General features: G+C 38.0%; 1 protein-coding gene across 3 annotated transcripts in view; it reads right to left on the reverse strand.

Moving 5' to 3' along the window:
* Positions 1–312: 312 nt before the first annotated feature.
* Positions 313–21,962, reverse strand: part of ENAH (ENAH actin regulator) — a 75,099-nt gene continuing 53,449 nt past the window's right edge. Inside the window, exons 6-14 of one of the 3 annotated variants that reach the window (XM_063304193.1) lie at positions 11,956–12,717; positions 9,273–9,565; positions 8,773–8,906; positions 8,307–8,361; positions 8,024–8,072; positions 5,821–5,887; positions 5,185–5,263; positions 4,664–4,721; positions 313–3,215 (exon numbers count right to left, since the gene is read on the reverse strand). In XM_063304193.1, coding sequence (XP_063160263.1) covers positions 3,178–3,215; positions 4,664–4,721; positions 5,185–5,263; positions 5,821–5,887; positions 8,024–8,072; positions 8,307–8,361; positions 8,773–8,906; positions 9,273–9,565; positions 11,956–12,717 — 1,535 coding nt within the window. In that variant the 3' untranslated portion in view covers positions 313–3,177. The remainder of the gene's footprint in view (positions 3,216–4,663; positions 4,722–5,184; positions 5,264–5,820; positions 5,888–8,023; positions 8,073–8,306; positions 8,362–8,772; positions 8,907–9,272; positions 9,566–11,955; positions 12,718–21,962) is intronic. The other 2 variants (XM_063304200.1, XM_063304208.1) reach the window with 2 other exon arrangements.

The raw sequence follows: 21,962 nt of genomic DNA on the forward strand, positions 1-21,962 counted from the left end.
AAAGGAGGGATTACAACCAGGAAATTCACTGTGAAGATCTGAACAAAGGTAAAAGTTTTGGGCAAAACTTTGTGAGTGGTTTTGTGGAGTTATATATACATTTTAGAGGATAAAGACACAATGTGAAGAGAAATCAATGTGAAGAAGCAACATCAACATGAACATTCAGTATCAGTGTTGAATTACAAACTTTTATGTTACACTGTTGAGGTAGTACTTTTAATATGCTATGGACTCAGAAGGGCAATAAAGGTAATGTAAAGAAAAGAGGTGTAAGTCCCTCCCAACAACATGAAGTTTCACAAACAATAGTAAGAGCACGTATATATTGCAATTTTATTTCTTCTGCTCAAACAAAACAGCGTTAGCATTTAAGAAATTTTAAAATGACACAATATGGTAAAAATAGCAGAGAATTAACTGAGAAACTAAAAAAAAGTAAAACTAAATGCATGAAACTGTAACATTCATTAGTGTTTCTTCTTCAGTTTTGATTGACACTTGATGCTTGCAAACCTTTTGAACAATGAACTTTGTTTCATGACAACTCTGAAGAGATTTCAGCACCAGCACTAAGATTTGTACATTCAGTTTGTATTCAATTGACTTATTAGCCATTTGTGTATGGTAGGACAGGTTTATCACAGATCAGATCACAGTGTTGAGGAAAGCATTGCCTTCCTGGAATTAAAAGTGATCCCCTAAACCATATTCAGCTTAAGGCATCCACTTACAAAAGCACAGGAACCATCATTACATTTTCAAAGAAGACTTATTAAAAGAATCTAATAACCTGTAGCTAACTTTACTTACAGGAATATCTGGCAATGGCATAACTGTCAGTACTACAGAGTGATTTATCAGTTTAACTAAACTGAAATTCCTGAAATGGTCCAGTTCAGGATCAGGTTAACTATGTATGTTGAAAGACAAGGTCTCAGTTTCAGTTTTCTTTCTCCCTTTACACAGAAGTCATGTTAACTTTAGACCAAGGCACAAAACGTTTAGTGCATTAACCAGTTTCATTCACAATCTAGTAACTTAATGTTCTTACCTTTGGACCACTTACATGTTTAATATTCTGCGAGCCCATCCTTGAATTTTCTTTACAAACAAAATCAAACATGATTTCTGACAAGAATAAGCATTTTAGCTTACACTGCTTAAACATACATTACTTTCGAAAGATGAAAATGCCTCCTCTTAATTTCAAGCAACATTATTTGCTTTGAGATTTAAATGCCTTCAATTAAAGGATGTAGAAAAAATTATTTAAAGATATGGCCATTGATTACATTTTATAAGCCATATTTCTGTCTTATACAAAGAGGGAAAGTAGGACTGTTTGTGTGAAAATAGCCAAAAAGGCTGTTAATTTGCTTTGGTGTCCAATACTCAGGGAGGATATGCTAGTTAAAGCTTTCTTGTGAACTAAACTGGATGTTAACTGGGTAAACTAAGAAAGCAAGTAATTAAACTCAAAAGTTATTTTGAAATCAGCATAGGTTATAAAATCATATGCCACTACTGCAGCATGGAGAATTTAAGATGTAATGGGGAGTATATATTTTGTTCTCCAAATCACAAAATTTAATTCCAAGTTTACACATAAAAGTTTAAAAATAGTTTAATGCAAGTATATAAATGGGGAAGGAGATAAAATGGGTATGTGAATTCTTTTTTCCTAAAACAAGATTCATGCTACATCAATTCTTAAGACTTTTTCCATTTTTTTCTTTCCACATGTCAATATTTAATTATTAAATAACTAAATCCAATGCATGATGACAAAAACAGGAGCAACCCGTAAAATTACCAGTAGGGTAATACTCTTCCCCCAATCCCTTTTCTTCTCACCTTACTGACACTGACAATTACAAATTCAGGTTAAAAAAACTTCATTAAGGTCAGTGATGGAGAAGAATGGAAAAATAACACATGATTTATTTTAGAATCATACCAAAACTTCATTCAATAAACAAATGCAAGTAGCCAATGTGAAAATAATATGCTATTACTTTTCTTTGCCTGTTTTAAAAATTACTTCTAAGTATTATCCTGATGCTTAATGCTTAACTTTATATCAAGCTGAGAAAAGAAGCAAAAAGCAGGGTTTCAAGAACTGCTACTGAAACATTACTAAGTTTGAAATACAAATGAAATGATACAAAAAGTTTTAAGTACCTGGTTCTATTTAACATGTTTACTGATAAATCACATTTTCCTTATTATTACACATGCATGCAATATAAGGAAAAATAGTGCAGCAATTAATACAAATTGTTTAAATAAAAAAGTCACCCCAATTCCCAACCCAACACCTCCCCAAGTTTTGCCTGGGCATTAACTAGGCCTTACTGTAAAAAGGCTATTTAATATTTGTGGCATGCAAGAATGGTTTAAATTAAAAGTCAACTCTGTGATTATTTATATTACAAAAATGTCTGCATGCATAAATCTTAAAAGCTCAAAAACCTATGGTAAGTCTATAACAATCTAACAATTTACATTTGATCATATTGATTTGTATTCTGGAGAAGTCTCAGATTTGGTAAAGCATATCATTTTAGGAAGGCATCTATATCTTTATAATCTGGGCAGCATTTGCATTTTTCTTTAAAAAACTTCATGAAGGCTAACCAGAGAGGCTTGCTTATCCTAAGAATCCAATATTCAATATACTATCATACCCTGGATCTCTCATTCATCAATATCGTGTTTCACAGTATCTATGCTGTGCACTGAAGTCATGTTTTGTCTTTAATCAAGGAAATACCTAATGTGATAGGAAGACTACCTGAGATACAATTGTACATGAGAATCACTTGCTAAATTCTCCATTAAGAAAACCTCTCTGAAAAGCCTTAAGTTTTTCTCCTTTTTAAAAACTTAATGCACTGTAAATATGCAGCTTCAATATTGATATGAAACATTTCAATGCACCTGCCTAACAGGTTTATGATTTTCAGCATAAATCATTACCACAATTTAAGACTATTTTCCATTGTGTTGAAAGTCAGAAAACAGCAGCAAAAGGAAATAGTGTATCACCATATTGTCTGAAAGTTCAGAATCTTTTCATCTTCTTCCAAGAATATTTTTCCATTTTCTTCCAGCAGCTCACAAAATGTAGCTGATTTTGTGCCAAGACCAGTGCTCCAAACAGTCCTAATCTTTCTACACTGTATTCGACTTGCTCAGTTCTTGCCGAATTGCTGATTTGGACAATGGGGAAAAAAACAGTCTGTTAACTGAAGAAGAAAGAGATGTGAACTGATACTTTGGAAAAACTTGTCTATTAGTATAACTTAGATAGCACCTCAATATTATTGTATTATAGTGTGTGATTCACAATACTTACTAGTTTGATTTATTGAGTAAATAGGAAATGAAGTGGCTAGGTCATAGAACATTGTATTTGGACAAATAGCACTGTTTGTTTTAGGGGACATGATCAAAATGAAATTTGATGAAAATCAAGAGACAAAAAGGTAAACACAACTATTCACACTGCATAGTAAAGTGAACCAAGCAGAAGAAGCAGCATGAAAATGTGAGAGGTAAATCTGAATGCATATTTAAGCTTACATTGCCTGCATAAAATCTAAAAAAGTAAGAATAATTACGACTATATAGGAAGGAGGCAATGGCAAACCACTTCCAAAAAACCTTGCCAAGAAAACTGCAGGGATTTGTCCAGGTAGTCTCTGAGAATCAGACAAAATTGAACAGAGTGTGTGTGCGTGAGTGTGTATATGTATGTTTGTGTATGTATGTATGTATTTACTGCTATTGTTCATGAGCATCAATGAAGAAATCCAACTGATTACTGCTGTTGCTTCTGCTGGCCTCAGTGTGGCTGCAATATAGTAAAGCTTCAATTAAATGGATCATTTGAGGGGAAGGGATGTCTGTTAAATCCAAGTTATGTAATTGATGAAAATGTACACACTACACATCTTTTGGGTAATCTATATACATTTCACATAAATTACAGTACATACATTGTCTAGACAGATTTGCTAAACAGTGGCATTCTTCTATTATTTTGGGATGAAGTCCAAACGTAGATTTTGTCCACTGCATCCAAAGCCCACTGAATGAGGGCTCAAAAATTGAGGCGTTACTGTACTGCATCTCTTGTCTATCTTTCTACAGTTGGGGGAAAAATTAATGGCTTGTTTCTCCCTGAATCTTCATTTAATTCATTTAATTTCTATGATATTTATTGCCAAAGGATATTTTGTAGTATATTATGATACTGATTCTGTAGTAAAAACTGGAATTAAAATTGTTTTTATTTAATATGAGTCACTTCATGAGACATGGGAGGCCATATAAATTTGACAAAATAAATAAAATATTATATTAATATGTTTTTGTTATATTGTTTTCTTGTTGTAAGCTACACCTTGGGAAGAGATGGTTGCAAAAACTAGCTAAGAAATGAAGTCATTAAATTAAATAAAAATGATTGATATGAAGGTTGGATAATTCCCTAAGGAACTGAAAACCACTGCTTGATCCATTCAAATTATAAAAACTGGAATTATGATAGTGAAAGACTAGGAAGGGAGAATGAGACAAACGGAACTTTCAAACTTCTAACCCATTCCTAGAATTGCACAGAACCTCCCCCCCAATCACAAATGTATATACTTACCATCAATTAATTCTTCTTTTAGTTTTGTTAATTCCTTTCTCATTTCTTCTAAAATATCCTATGGTATTAGAACAGGGTTAAGTTAAATTTTTTTCCAAAGGTATTCAGAACTGCCAAAGCTGAACAAAAATAGCGTCTGTTCTTTGATGTAACCAAATTAAAGGTTTCAACAGTCTAGGTGAAACGTTTTCCTTACTTTTACACAAGATTTATGGGCCTACAAACTTGTATGTTCACATGCTCAAATTGTACAAATGTTGAAGTCTGGTTAAAACATTTTTATAAGTCTTTGGTGTTGGGGGGCACTGTTTCTGTAGATCTTACGATAAAATGTTTTAGGACTACATAATTCAAATTCTTGGTTGTACACTGATAATTGTAACACATTTTCATAGTTCTTTAAAATCATAAACACAGTACAGAAATAAAATACTTAACGTGTTTTAGTGCACTTAAATACTTAAAAGTATACAATAAGCCATAGTAGGCTAAGGAGTTATATTCTAGCAGAAAATATCTACCTGTTTCAATCTGTCATAGTCTAGTACTTCAGACTGTACTCCATTAGTATTTGGTTGCCCAGAAGATGCAGATTTTGGTCTATAAACAAAAACAGTGTTCAAATGAACTGCACTCAACAAATTATGACATCCCCACACTGCAATTTTTCCAAACAATTAAACAGTTTCTTAATGCATACTTGAAAATGTGATGACCAGGGATTATAGGGACTGAGGTACAAAACAGCTGGAGGGCTAGAAGTTACCTTTCCCCATTGCAACTAAGATAAGCTATGTAGAACTAGTTATGTCATAAAAATAGAAATCAATAAATACATCTGAAAAAATATACAGCATTTGAATCAAACTTCATGAAGGGCTTCACTGCAAAATTTCCAAGGTTTCAATAGCTTGTTTCCAAGAAAGCCAAGAGCCTCCCCCCCCCCAACTTTCCACACTTTGGCACATCTCAGGTGATACTTTCCATGGTTAAAAAAAACTGTAAAAGAATATTAAGCACTAATATTGCTTTATTTCTTCCCTTGCCTTTATGTTTCTTTCTAAATATAAAAGCTACTAATTAAATCTAACTTAAAATACTTCTATTTCAGTCATTTGTGGGGAACGTAAATATCTTTTAAAACAAGTGATAAATACCTTGAGATAATAGGTGATTTGCTTCCATTCATTGTATTTGTTCTTTCCCAAGGTTTTCTTGTTAATTCTGCAGGAAATAAAATCTCTGACTTTTAGGTTTACATGCACTGGATAATTCTGAAAGAAATTACCATGCTTAAAGAGAGAATAGTGTTTTCCACTGAATTGCTTTGAATCAGCCACTGCTTGGCAGAACTGAAACGTAGGCTAAACCAAAAAAACTTAGACAAAACAAAATCCAGATGAACAAGAAGGGCAATATTATATGTGTCTCCCCATTTCTTCTATCAGCTGCTCCCAGTATGGCATATCCCAATGGCCTACCGGCCCTCATTTTCCCAGTAACTACCCTTCTTACTCTCCCTTCGATTGCTGCTGCCAATGTCCCAGACCACATATCCTATCTATCTGCCTTCTGTCCATAATTTCCCTGTACCATCCCTTTATCCACCAGATTCCTCCCTCCCTCCCACCTACCCACCCTTTATCTATCTCAATGCATACGACTGCCCATGTCACTGTAGTGATTCTGGGCAGCTAACAACAGCTAACAACAGTTAAGAACACCATACAAAATAACAACAAAACTAACTAATATATAAAACCTATAATGACCACCAAGGTAGTCAGTTAAAAGCACCCCACAACTCTCAACTAACTCTTGACCCCGATGCCTGGGAACACATCCAGGTCTTTAAGGCTTTTCAGAAAGCCAGCAGGGCTGGAGCCAGTCTAATCTTGGGGCAGCAGTGGGTGTTGTAGTAGCAGTGTGGAAGACCATTGTTATTTCAAGGAGTTAAGTGACATATGTTGATTTTCTCCCTTACACAAAGATTAGAGTTTATTTTGAGTTATACTGATGTTTAACTGGCTTGATTTTATTTCTGTTTGGAATGGAAGGGGAGATCAGAGAAAACCCACAGATTGTTTTTGTTAAGCACTAGCTTATCTGTATAGCCTCCTAGGCTCTTGGAAACTGATCTAGACCCTGGGAAGTATCCCAGTCAAGGTCGGGCCATGCAGCCTCAGTACCATGGAAACAGAGTCAGGATGTTTTAGGGCCAGACTTTGATAAAACCCTTGAGATTGTCTTTTGAGTTTTGGGAGCTTCTGCACAGGCCCTGCGCGCTGGGTGCTGTGGAACTAAAAGCCATCCTTTTGGGGTATTCCCGCTGCCTTGGTCAGGAGGCTACTGGCAGCAAAAGGCAATAAAGGTGTCACCTTGCTTAGGTATGTTATGATTTCTTTCCTTATGCTATGCTTTTTATGCATTTGTTTAATCTGCTTAAATTGTGTTTCTATTTAACTTTGCTTAAGTTTATAATAAAGCTTAAAGTTTCTTTATCCACTGGTGTGCTTATTGTCTCTGGATCTAAAAGAACCAATTCTCTGGGCACCTGATCACTGATTGGACACTTGGCAGAACAGGTGTCCACAGGGCCAAGCACAGGGACAGAAAAGTCCTGCTTTCTGGGTTCTGCGGATGATGTTCTTTAATGAAGGGACCCGCAGCATGTATCTGCTGCCAGACCTAATGGGATGGGTACAAACAATTGGAGAGAGGCGGTCCTGCAAATAACCTGGACCCATGCCACTGGGGGCTTTACGGGTGACAACCAGTGCCTTGAATTGCACTTTGAAGCATTCTGGGAGTCAGTGGAATGTCCCTTGCTTTCCCCCATTCCCTTCCAACCACTTCTATTCAGATGAAAACATCCCCTTTTATGCCATTCCTCCTCCCTTTGGCTTTTTTTCTGCTCCCCACAAACATTTCTGCTCAGATCAAAAGAACCTTGTTTTGTGCAACAATCAAACCAGAACATTTTATTTATATGGACCAAAATCTTAGAAGCAGGCATGTTTCATCATTTTGGAAACAGGCCACCAAGCCCAGTTGTTCTATAGATTAAATGATTCATACACTGAATGTTTGGTACATCCCTATTAGGAACTTTCTAATAAACACTCTAAATATGTAAATGCACTGAATTAGAAAGAATACAGATTACGATTTTGCTTAAACCATAAATGAATTCTGAATACAGAGCTATATTCTTTTTAGATGAACCATATTAAAAATAAGCAAAAGAAAAAATCCAAGTTCAAAATTATTTACCATAACTTTATGTCATATAGTAGAATATTGTATACAGAGAAAGTTGTCAGCTATGAAAACCCACACTACACAATTTACACAGCTTACCAGGTGTGCTTGTTGAAGGAGGCTTGGGAGTGAAAGGCTCTGGTTCTTCCTGTTTAAATGAGACAAAAAGATAATATTTTACAAATCCGCTTAAATTTATGGCTCAAGGAAAAAGGCTCACAATTCCAGAATCAACTTGAAAACCATAATTCTAAATTTCAAACTCCTCTATTAAATTAGAAATATGGAAGCCATGTTTTTCATTTACACAAATTAATTTCTTTGATTGTAACAATTTGATTGCAGAATGTCACATAATTTGCCAGAGTATTTGTCAACTTACATTTTTTTCTTCTTTTGTTTCTGTTTCTGATGATCCCTTCTCAGCTATTCTTCTCCTTCAAATAAGGACAACAGGATATTTGGTTACCATCTGCCAATATCTGACTCTCTTATTCATCTTTTCTAACATAAATACTGATAAAAAGTGATAAGAGAACAGGTAATTGCCCTGCATCTTTGTAATATCACTTTTAGTTCTGTGAAAATCTAGTTGAGACCCAGTTTTGTGTAGTGGTTAAAGGCACTAGGCTAGGAACTACCAGGCTGTGGGTTCTAGTTCTGCCTTATGCAAGCCAGCTGGGTGACTTAGGGCCAGTCACTCTTAGCCCTAGGAAGAACACACTGACAAACTACTTCCAAAAATCTTGCCAAGAAAATTGCACTGACTTCTCCAGGTAGTCACCAAGAATCAAGACTCACTTAAAAGTGCACATAATTTAAAAAAAAAAATCTGGTTAAATTCTTACCTTCTTGCAAGTAGAGCACTCATTTCTTCCATTAATCCACTTCCACCAAGTGGCAATGGCCCATTTCCACGACTAGTATCTGTTTTGGGTGAAGCAGAATTTGCTCCTCCACTTGGAATAGGAGAGTCTTCATTCTATAAGTGATCATGCAGAAAGCAGTGATGATGGTAGCGTTATTATTAAGAATTTATAGTGGCACTGAACTATGTGGGAAAGATACTGTCACGCTACCATTATATATATATATATGTATCTGTATCTGTATCTGTATCTGTATCTATATAGTAACACATCACATATCAGAATAGCCTAGGAACAAATTTTTGAATAATTAATCTGAATTTGGCTGAAAAATGAAAAAACACAGCTGCTCCTGGACTATATCTGAACATTACATACTGAAGTTACTGTACAGGGTTTTATAGACACTTATTTCCATTATTATGAAAACCTGAAATTAAGACTTTTAAATTGAATTTAAAAACTTGAACTGCACTTACCCGTGATACTTTTCTGAGTTTGGCTCCAGCAAGAGCAGCAGCCAGTCCTGTTAAAGGTCGGTGATCTTCAAACATCAATCCCATGGAAAAGCCAGTAGTGGGGAGAGGAGGAGCAGGAGGTGGAGGAGGAACCTGAGGAGGAAGGGGAGGAGGAGGTGGTGGAAGTGGCCCTAGTAGTGGAAGAGGTGGAGGAGGAGGTGGTCCAGGGGGAGCTGGGACTGCTGATGGGGACTGAACAGGGCCAGAGGGAAGGGGGGGAGGGGGAGGGGGTGCAGGCGGTCCTTGTGTAACACCTAATGAAAAATACATAGATACATACATAAACCAAATACAGAAATTGAGATAGCAAGTCAAATTCAAAGGAACGAATTCTGTTTTACTTCAAATAAAAAACCCTACATATCCTAACAAGGCTTTCATTAAGAAATTGGACAATGTCATTTCAGAAAAAAACATTCAGCCATATTAATTCATATGCTTCAATTAACATGAACAATTCAGTTTGGAAAAGTAGCACTCAAAATTTCTTAAAAGGAAATAATGATGAAAATAAGATTTATGTCAAGCATGACAAAGGAAAAGATTTTAGAGTTGAAGGTATAGGTATATCTTTCAACTGAAATACAGCAATATCATCATAGCATAATATAATCTGTGCCTTCTTTGTATGCCTAAAATAAGTGCATCTATATTCTCAATTCCTCCAATTCTATCACTTAAGCATGTTTAAGAACAAAATACCTAGAAAATAATATTTTTATTTCTATTCACATTTCATGCCTTTCGTTTTTCCTCAGAAGTATTAATAAAGCATACATTAGTGTGTTAGAAGATTTTAACATGCTGATGGAATGATTATTTTCCCCAACAACATCAGTGAAAATAAAAATATTCTATAATTGGGATATATTTTTGCCTAGGAATATAGACTGTCACAACTCTGTAAGGTTTGCCTTCTCTTGAATTATGACCTACTTGGAAAAAGAGGTTCCTTAAATGTTTATCTCAAAAACATAATGGTATTTACCCGATAGGAATATGACCTTGAATTTCAGAAATTTCTCCAGAAAAAAATCATTAAACGGGAAAAAAAGATTATAAACACATGTAAAAATTTTGGGGTCTGCTCAGTTTCCTTACTTTATCAACTAGAGTTGCCAACCCCAAAGTAAAGAAATCCTGAAGATTTATTTTCCACAACAAATATCTCCATGTGACATGTGACTATACATATGTATATGCATGTAGGCACTGGCCATAGGCTGCACTCCCCCCCAAAAATGAAGGACCAGAATGAAAAAATGAATTGATATTAAATGATTACTAATTAAATTTAATTGTCTGTAAATAAAATCTCCCTATTTGTTAAATTAACTGATTACCCATTTGCATATATACATACATTTTCTCTCCCACACAAGTCCACAAACACTCATACAGAAAAAAAGAAACTATCTGTAGAAAGCTATGATTTATAAGCATAAGCCTCTGTATGTTTACTCTGTGGTATATCCCACAAAGTTCAATAGCTCTTACTCATAAGTAAGCATTCATGAACTGCTACTATGCTGAAAACAGATCTGTTTCACCTAGTTTATTTTGTGTAGCAGTAGTGGGAAATGGGAAGAGTTCCTTTGTGTGTTAAGAAAAGGCTTGATTTTTTTTCTACTGTGTGCAAAACTGAAACAGATAAAGAGAAGCAAGTGTGTTGGACTACAAAGCAAAGAAAACTTATTCATGCTTATTCTGTAAGTCTCACTGAATTTAACAGATCTTACTCCCAGAGACAGGTGCTTAAGACTTCTAGTCCTATTCAGAACTTACGTAACCTCTTTCCTCTCTTTGCTTTTGACGATAAATGCCTGTAATGGAGAGCCTGTCTGTACGTGGAAGTTCTCTTCATTATTTGAGAATTCTGTTTTTTTAGAAATTGGGATGCGAAGTCTGGAAAAACCTTCATGATAGACTTTCCACTACAGACACTCATGTGTACAGTGACTAGCATCCTCATATCTGTTCCTTCTTGAAGAGTTCCCTCTGCCTCTATTACAATATTTATTGTAAGGTAACTCTCTCATTTCAATCCCATTTGGAGAAAAAAAAAACCCTCATTTTCCTTTCGGGTAAATATGATAGAAGGGCAATGAATTTTTTACAAAACTGATTTATAAACACATCAGTTAGGTTCCTAAGAATTTTCAGCTAAACGTATTAAATAACAGGAGCTTAAAGTGATCCATATACACAGATGACCTGAATTAAAACAAACATTTATTTATCTCCATTTCTAATCCACCCTACTCCCAACAGAATCCCAATGGAAAGACCTCAAAAGAAAAAAGAAATCTAAATATTTTAAGGAATAATATTAAAATAAGAAAATCTCAATTCACTGTAAGAATTTTTCATTTAATAATTGAGCCTTATATTTACTTTCAATAAATCCCTACCCCACAAATAATAGTTTAGAAACTATTTCAGCAAAATAGGCAAACCATTCTTCTAAACTGTTTTTCCAAAGTAACACCCTGTTAAATTTAACATCTTGCTAAGTTTTGTTGGGTATATTGAGATTATGACAGCGTTCAAAGTGTTAGCCCTTCAGGATAAATCAAGTTTGGGATGCAAATTAGTTTGAGTGCATTTTTTATTAGTTAATTAGTATCAACATCAGAAACCTTACCCTGCTGGGACGTAGGTTCAGCCGGCTGAGAGGCTGTCTGCAAGACTGGCTCAGAAGCAGAAGACTCTCCCAGCACAGAGTTTAGAGAGTTCTCAACAAAGGCAGGGGGAGCTGCAGAGGGAGAAGGGAGAACACTAGGCTTGGATGAGGGAGCTGAGGCATTAGGGGAGCTTGGAGAGGAAGCTTGAAGTCCAGAGACTGAGAGAGGTTGAAAGGAAGATGGTGGTAGTGGTGCTGGACCTGAGGTAGGTGGTGAAGGAACTGAATAATTCACCAATTCCGGAAGACCATTAGGTGCAGTGGGGGACATCTGGGATAACTGAACGGAAACAGGAATTGGAAGAACAGGTTTTGGGCCAGTGGCTTTGCCTGGGGGGCTGCTAATCATTACAGGGGGTGAAGGAGGAAGGGGTGCAAAACTAGAAGCTGACCAAGTAGTTGACTTGGTAGTTGGGGGCAAAGAGGCAGGGGGGTTTACAGGTGAAGGTGGTTGAGAATTTTTATTTACTGGACGAGGAACTGTAGCGTAATGGGGAAGAACAGGATGGAAGGCAGAGCCCAAAGATGTAGCAAAACGTGATGCAGAGTGCCTTAGTGGTGGTGTAGGGGGGGAGGAAATCGACTGTGCAGAAGTCACTATAGCATAGTCCGGAGTAGAGTCTGACATTGCTTTAGCATATGAAGGAGGTGGTGCTGAAGGAGGCTGGCAACTGGCATATTCAGGAAGTGAAGTATTATACAGGGAGTTGTCAAAAGATGGAGCTGGACAGAAGATGGGTAGCAACAGCAAAGGCAGGATAAAAGAGGAGAGAGAAAGAGAGAAAAAGGGAGCTAATGAAGCAACAAAACCAGCATTCAAACGATATTTACAATGCAGACTACAGTTAGTACCAGAGGATTAGGCACAAGTAAATTGCTGTTAAGAGAGTTTATACAGTATCAACAAACTTTCCATTTTTGCCATGTATATTTGTATCAATATCTGAAATTACAACTATGTTCTACAAAAGAAGCTGCACTACAGGATATGCTTTCAAAATGTAACCAGAAAAATCAACTGACTGGAATCAAGTATAGTGATTCCATTCATTCATTCATTCATTCATTCATTCATTCATTCATTCATTCATTCATTCATTCATTCATTCATTCAGCCACCCTATTCAGCACATGACTCATGGTGATGTACATCAATAACAACAAATCAATAAAAACCATATAATAAAAGAAAATATTAAAAACATAAACACACAAACACATAAATGCCAGGAAAAAACTGATTATACCACTCCTGGACTCAAAGGTTTTTTTGTGGGGGAGGAGGGAACAGGTGCTTCATGCCTTCTGAAAGATAGGGGTTAACTGAATCGCAGGGGAAAGGATGCTGTTCCAAAGGGCAGGAGTAGTACAGAGAAGGTACAGGTAGTCCTCAGGTTACAACAGCATTTGGGACCAGGATTGCCATCACTAAGCAATGTGGTTGTAAAGCACAACCTCACGTGACCGCATCACTTAGCTATGGCAATCCAAGCAGTCCCAGTTGCTGTCGTAACCCAAGACAGATGAGTTGTTAACCAGGAAGTGGTGGGAGTCCCAGGTAAGGAGTGCTAGGGTGCTGCAGAGGGGTGGGGGTAGCTCTGGGAGGCCCAGGGCAGGCCGTATGCAAGTTGGGGGAGGGGTGGTGTGGTGCAGCACAAGCACAGGCAGACCAAGGGAAAGAGAGCACGAGTCGGCGCAAGCACAGAGAAGCCAAGGGAAGGAGGGCGCAAGTTAGTGCAAGCGCAGGGATGCTGAGGGGGGGGGGAGACTTGACAGAGCAACTTGCAACCTTTCCTGCCAGCTTCCCCTTTGTCTATGCTTGCTGGAAGCTGGCAGGGAAGGTTGCAAATGATGATCATGTGACCACAGGATGCTGCAATGGCCAGAACTTTGAGGACCGGTTGTATCAATTGTACAGCACCATCACAACTTTGAATGGTCACTGAACAAGTGGTTGGCAAGCAAGGACTACCTGTACACTTCCTGGGTCCTGCCAGATGACAATGCCTAAGTGATGGGACCTGAAGCATGTTGACCACGTCAGATTTTACTTGACAGGCAGATAGTTCCACTAACTTGACCCTGCATCATGAAGGGCTTTATAAGTAAGAAAGTACCTTGAATTGCACCCAGAAGTGCAGTGATAACCAGTGCAGCTCATGGAATACAGCTGTTATGCAAAGGATACTGAGGTATATTCATACTGATCTGCACTGCCTCATTCTGGACCAGCTGAAACTTCCAAGTGGTCACCAAAGACAGCTCCACGTAGAGTACATAGCAGTAATCCAAATGCAAGGGATGAGTGACTATGAACAAGGCCTCTTGATCCAGGAGTGGGAACAACTGACACAAAAGATGGAGCTATGCAAAGGTCTTCTGAGCCCCAAGTGCCACCTACTCTTCAAGCAGGAGCCACAAGTCTAGGTGGACTTCCCAACTGTATACCATCTGTTAGGGACAGTGCAACCCAATCCAGAACCAAAAGTAAAAAGTCCCCAAACCTATGAGAAGACCAGATCAGAAAACTAACTCCACTGGAAAACTAGAACTATGTTTTATTAAGCTAGGCTATAGTAACAGAATCTTGAAAGTCTGTTTGTGTTTTACTTTCCCTCCCTCTGAGGGAGGGAGGGAGGGAGGGAGGGAGAAGCCAACCTGAGTCTCTTCTTAATACTAATTCCTTTCCCAGGGCTTAAGGAATGCTTCTGCCTTTGTTGTTTCTGCATTGGCTTCTGAATATTCCTTTCAAGGCCATCTCCATGGCTCTCTCAGTACCACAATCCACAAGTACTCAGGCTCAACAGGGTTAAGTCTGAGCCTGTTCTTCTCCAGCCAGACCTCTACAGCCTCTAGACATTTAGATAGAACTTCAACAGCATCACATGGAGGGCTCAGGGTTGAGATATACAGTTGAGTATCATCAGCATACTGGTGATGTTTAACTCTGTACTTAGATGATCTCACCCAGTGATCCCACATACTGTAGATTTTGAACAGAAACAAGAACCAAACCCTAAGGCACCCTATAAAGGGGCCTTAGGCCACTATCAACATTGACTGGAACCAGCCCTGGAGGAAGGAGGAGAACCACCTCAACACCATGCTTCTCACTCCCAAACCTCTGAGCTAGTCCAGAAGGATACCATAAATGGTGTTATCAAAGGCTGCCAAGGAGTGCCACCACTGATCATTCACAAATGCTACCAATGCCATCGCTGTACTGTGACCAGGTTTGAAACCTGACCAAAAGGGATCCAGATAATCCACTTCATTCATGGCCTTTTGGAATTGCAGCATGACCACCTTCTTGATGACCTTCCCCAAGAAGGGAAAGTTGGAGACAGGCCAGAAATTATCCAGCATGGTCAGATTCAGCACTGGCTTCTTGAGGAAAGGGTAGACCACTACTTCCTTAAGCATAGGTGGGACCTCTCCCTCTCTCTTAAGAAAGAATTCACCACCACTTAGACTCAGTCACATTCCATCTCCCAGGAGGCCTTAACTAACAAGCAATGGCATGGATTTAAAATACAGGTGAATGCACTCACAGCTCCAAAGATCCTGTCTATTTTTTCAAGTCTAACAAATTCTTCCCAATTAACCACATCAGATCATGCCTCAGCCAACTCCACAGGATCTACACAGTCTAAATCTAAACAGATCTAAGCAATTTTATTTGAAAGATGCCATGGAAAATCCTCACAGCAGCCCCGCAAATGCTCTTCCAACCTGGTTGTCTCCAGCAAGAACTGAGTCACCTTAAATAGGGCTGTTGGATGGCAATCTGTGGACGCAATAAGAGTAGCAAAATATCTTTGTTTTGTTGCTCTTATTGCCACAGTGCACTCCTTAACAATAGCTCTTACCTATATATGATCAGATTCATTCATTCTTTTCCTCCAGCACTGTTCTAGACATCTATTCTGTCATTTCATTTCATGGAGTGTTCTGAAAATGAGGTGGCCCTCCAGGGTCCACAAGCAGAGATGCCACCCAGGCGCAATCCAGTCTAAGGCCATTGCCACACCCTCATTCCAAGTGGTGACCAAGGCCTTAGCTGAACTGTGCATCAGATCCTCAGGAATGCCACCAAGTGCCCTCTGAAATAAAATTAGGTCCATCAGATATCTGAGGTGGACCAAATGAGTAAGTCCCACCTCCCTATGGGGAAAGCAAGTAGCAAGAAAGCAATCAAAGAGTCATTTGTCCATGACAAGGGACAAACAGAAACACTCCCCAACTTCAGATCATGTTGCCATTGCCCTGAGACAAAAACAGATCCAGCATGTGACACCCACTCCAATGTATTAGGTCCTTGACGAACCGAACAGGTGCATGGTTGCTATGGTGGTCATGAGATCCTGAGCCACTCAAGTGCCAAAGGATGGCAGACTGAAGTTTCCCAGGACCATAAGGCTGGGACATTCTACCAGCAGCCCAACAACTGAATTGAGTAGCTCAGACAAGGTACCTGTAGAGAAGCAGCAATTCCATCTGTTTCCTAACCTCACAAATAGGATCTCAGATCTAGTTATCTATAAGACAGTACCTCTGAAAGCCACAAAAGTCTCCTGGATAACAGCCATTCCCTCACCCCTGTCCTGGGATTGAGGCTGATGCCACACTTGAATCCTGGGGGGGGGGGGGGGGGGCTGTCACGTTTACAAAAGGGGACGCCTTTCCATGCTCCCCCAAGTTTCTGTAATACAAGCCAGATCGGTCCTCTCCTCCAAAATAAGATATTGAATGAGAGCAGTATTACAGGCCAATCTGGCATTAAGCAGCACTACTGTAGTCTGAGACCAAGGTCACCAAGAATCCAATTACCAGGTCTTGGGGTTGAGAACACAGAGCTAGAAGGCAGAATTGGTAGCAGACAACAAGGGCGCCTTCTCCAAGAGCAGCCCACTCCCTGTCTCCCACCATATTTCAACAACCATCCTAGGTCAGACCTTAACAGTTTTGAGGGTTAGTGATCTTAACAGTTTTTGCTGGAGGGAAGGTATGACTTCACTATAGGAGTAATATAATCCTGTCTACTAGGGCTTGGATTTAGTTTTAAAAAGGAACATGTGGGACTGCAAACGCTGCTCTTTTTTGCAGCCATTACTGTTTTCAGGACTTTCAGGACTGCACAACTGCAGCAAAACCCCACAACTGCAGCAGCCATATGATCCTGGAAAAAGATGAGTCTGCTTTAATTTATCTCAGAAAGATGATGGGTTTATGTTCCAAAGCAATCCTTCTGAATCAAAACAATGCAATCCTGTTATAGTGGTGCTTAAATATTGTGAACCCTTTTGAATTTTCCATATTTCTGCATAAATATGACCTAAAATACAATCCTTTCTCCACACAAGTCCTAAAACTAGATAAAGAGAACCCAATTAAACAAATGAGTCAAAAACATTAGACTTGTTCACTGATTTATTGAGGAAAATGACCCAAAGCTACACATTTGTGTGTGGCAAAAGGATGTGAACCTCTAGGATTATCAGTTCATTTGAGGGGGAAATTAAGAGTCAGGTGTTTCAATCAATGGGATGATAATCAGGTATAAGTGTGGGAGGGCCTGCCTTATTTAAAGAACAGAATTCTGGGTATTCACTATTAATGTCTGCTCTTCACAGCAGAGGGATGTAGAAGTGGGTCATGGCTCGAACAAGAGATTTCTGACCACCCTTGAAAAACAGTTGTTGATGCTCACCAGGCTGGAAAAGGTTACAAAATTATTTCCAAAGAGTTTGGATTCCACCAATCCACTGTCAGGCAGATCATGTACACATGGAGGCAATTCAACATTGATGTTACCTTCCCCAGAAGTGGTTGACCAACCAAGATTGTACCAAGACCAAGGAGTGTAATACTCTGGGAGGTCTCAAAGAACACCAGGGTAATGTCTAAGGAATTAAAGGCCTCTCTTGCAATTGGAAAATGTCAGTGTTCATGAGAACACCATCAGGAGCAGGCTGAACAACAATAGTGTGCATAGCAGGGCTGCAAGGAGAAAGCCACTACTCTTTAAAAAAAAATGCTGCCCATCTTCACTTTGTAAAAAACCACACGGATAAGCCAGAAGGCTACTAGAAGAATGTTCTGTGGATAGATGAAACCAAAACAAAAATTTTTGGCTTGAATGAAAAGTGTTGTGTTTGCCAAAAGGTAAACACTGCATTCTAGTGTAAGAACTTTATCCCATCTGTGAAACATGGTGGCGCTAGTATCATGATTTGGGTCTGCTTTGCTGCCTCTGGACCAGGACAGCTTGCCATCATTGATGGAACTATGAATTCTGAATTGTACCAGCAAATTCTACAGGAAAATGTCAGGGTGTCTCTCTGTGAACTAAAGCTTAAGGGGAAGAGGGTCATGCAGCAAGATGATGACTCAAAACACAGAAGTCCTACAATCCAAAAATGGTTAAAGCAGAAGAAAGTTAATGTTTTGGAAAGGCCAAGTCAATGTCCTGCCCTTAATCCTACAGAAATGTTGAGGAAGGACCTGAAGCGGATAGTTCTTGTGGGGAAGCCCAGCAGCATCCCTGAGTTGATGCTGTTCTGTAAGGAGGAATGGGCTAAAATTTCTCTAAGCCGATGTGCAGAACTGATCAACAGTTAGCAGAACATTTAGCTGCAGTTATTGCTGCCCAAGTTACTGACATTACTGCACCAATTACTGAGACCAAAGGTTCACATCCTTTTGCCACACACAAATATGTAGCTTTGGATCATTTTCCTCAATAAGTCAGTGAACAAGTATAATGTTTTTGACTCATTTGTTTAACTGAGTTCTCTTTATCTAGTTTTAGGACTTGTGTGAAGAACAGATCACCTTTTAGGTTATATTTATGCAGAAACATTGAAAATTCAAAAGGGTTCACAAACCTTTAAGCACCACTGTACCTATTTGGAACGAAATCCCATTGAGTTCAGTGGGACTTTCCCTCAGATATGTGAACACTAAAAAAATAAAGGCTCCTTTAGGATGACGTCAATTCCTAGTAAATACATAAACATGTCCATCTGGTTTTATTGGCAACAACACAGAAATGGTTTGCCATTGCCTTCCTCTAAGATGTAGACTTCCTAGTCTGACCTAAAGTTCTGTTCTTCCTAGTGGTCTTCCATCTAGGTATTAACCAGCTTTGACCATCATTAGCTTTTTAAAATCAGACAAGATTGGCTAGGTGCTGCCAACTGCTATAGACCATAAGTAGCAAATTGCAGCTGAAATCTCACACTTCCTTTAAATAAAGTAGACAGCACATTTCAAATAAATATTCTATGAAAAGCATGAAAAATAAAAGCATTCTTCCTGAAGTGAATAGCTAAAATAATAATTTATTAATTTGAAAGAGGAAATACAGTAGGGCAAAGGAACTGTTGCAAGTTCAACATGTAAATAGCTGTATGTCTGCTTGTGAGGATTAAGAAGACTTTTTAGATTAAAAGGCAGGATCTATTTTTTCTAGTTGAAATAATCTGTTCTTTTAAGCAGTTGATATTCCTGAATGAATAATGACTGTGGGAAGGGAAGCTAGGCAAAAATTGTCAGCTAATAATAGACATTTGCAAAGTTGCAAAAATTAATCACATTTTACTACAAGACAAAAAGGTTCTTCAAAGCTACAAGGTAATAGTACTACATGTTTAGATTCATGGTTTAGCATGTTGAGAATGAGCCTGACATCACTTACTCTCCAGGCTTAGAATCATGTGAAAAAATAAGTACATCCCATTGAAATTTTTGACTTTTTCAACATATTTTAACATATAGATATTTGGTCATTTCAACAATATTGATAGATAGAAGAGTTATAATGTAACAAATATCACGTACCATTTACATTTTGTAGTCTATTGTGTCATTTAAATAAACACAAATGCAAATTTTGCATGTGAAACCCCCCCCCCCACATCTACATTTATTTCTATCTCAAAGAACTAAAATTAGAATCAAGTGCACCACATCAGGTGCAAATGATTATAACATTATTAGAGAGGATCTGGGAGGAACCTCTTATTTAAACCTCAGGAATTTAGTTTGATTTGCTCTTTGTTGTTGAAGTGTGTAGTATCACCATGCCTAAATCAAAAGAGCTCTCTGAGGCCTTCAGAAAGGAGATTATAGATGGTTATGAAACTGGGAAGGGATTTAAAAAGATTGTCAACAATTGGACATAAATCATTCCATTGTCCAGAAGATCATTTACAAGTAGAGAAGTTTTCAAACAATTGTCAACTTGCCCAGGCCTGGCTGTCCCAGCAAGTTCAGCCCAAGAGCAGAACACAAGATGCTGAAAGAAGGCTCCAAGAAACCCAGATTTCATCATGTGACCTACAGGTAACTCACAACACAACTGATGTTGAAGTACATGAGTCTACCATTATTAAGAAGCTGCAAAAATTACATCTATGTGGGAGGTGTGCCAGGAGGAAACCTTTGCTGTTCAGAAAGAACATCAAGGTAAGACTAAAGTTTGCTCGTGAACACCTAGGTAAGACCAGGACTTATGGAACAATGTGATCTGGACAGATAAGGCAAAGATAGAGTTAACTGGACACAGTACCAGATGACATGCTTGGCAAAAACCAAAGACAGCATTTCACCAGAAGAACCTGATACCAACTGTAAAGCATGGTGGTGGAAATGTTATGGTTTGGGGCTGCTTTGCTGTATCAGGGCCTGAACAGCTCACCATCATAGAATCCACTATGAATTCTCCCTTGTACCAAAGAATGCTTGAGGATAATGTGAGACCAATTGAAAGTGGATCTTGGAACATGACAATGACCCTAAACATTCCAGTAAGTCCACCAAGGAATGGCTGAAGAAAAAAAAAAAGAAAAAGGAAAGTCATGGAGGGTTCTAGAATGGCCAAGTCAAAGTCTGGATCTAAATCCCATTGAAATGCTGTGGGGTGACTTGACACAGGTTGTGCATGCAAGAAACACTCAAACATCACACAGCTGAAAAAAAATTCTTCCCAGTCAATGACAGAGACTGGTAGTTTTAAGAAACACCTACTCAAGGTTTTTTTCTGCCATAGGGGGCAATACCAGGTATTAGAGCCAAGAGTGTACTTACTTTTTCCACAGAATCAAATGGCATATCTGTCCATTTTTTGTTGAATAAATGATTACAAAGTAAATTTTTCATAGGTTTTTTTGTTCAATTACATCATCCTTATCTTTATATACTGTTTGAATGAAGATAAAATATTGATATATCCACATATGTTAAAAAAGAAAAAAACTTAAATGGGGTGTACTTCTTCACATGACTGTATGTGCAGATTTGTTCATGGTAATAGTGAGAAGCTCTGGTTCTGTTTAAGATTTATGGCAGTTTAACTGTCCAGATGAGCAGTCATCCAAATATTAAATTGTGTTTTATTTTAAGTATGGTATTTAATTAGTTTTCACTAACCAAAATTGAAACTAACAATACTATGGCCATGTTCAGACTAGATAACAAGCTCTTAAAAGCCATTCTTATAATTCTAAAATATGGATTACATTTTGCAGCACACAAACCCCTGAGCCATTCAACCTCAAGGAAAAACACACACACACATATATGCTTCTGCTGAAAACTGAAAATAGTTTTTATGCTGCAGATTTCTACAATAATTCTTTGAAACAACTTTGAAAGAATGCAAACTGCACAATAACATTCCTAAAACAAGTCTGACTCCATTTTCTGTTCACATAAAACATGTAATAATCAAATATGAACTGACAATACAACCTACATCCATGGAATGCTTAATCTAAAATACTATCTATATAGCTGCCAAAATATGTAAGTAAGAATCTTCATATGATCTGCCTAGTAACATAATTAAACTCTCATGCTATTCATGCAATTACACAGACAACTAGCTGTCAAAGTTTATCCTGTTATCAAGTTAGTTCATAAAACAGCCAGAGAATCTAGCTATTAAATATGTAGTATATATAGTT

Source organism: Candoia aspera, chromosome 1 (genome assembly GCF_035149785.1).
Source record: "Candoia aspera isolate rCanAsp1 chromosome 1, rCanAsp1.hap2, whole genome shotgun sequence".
Classification (NCBI taxonomy): domain Eukaryota; kingdom Metazoa; phylum Chordata; class Lepidosauria; order Squamata; family Boidae; genus Candoia; species Candoia aspera.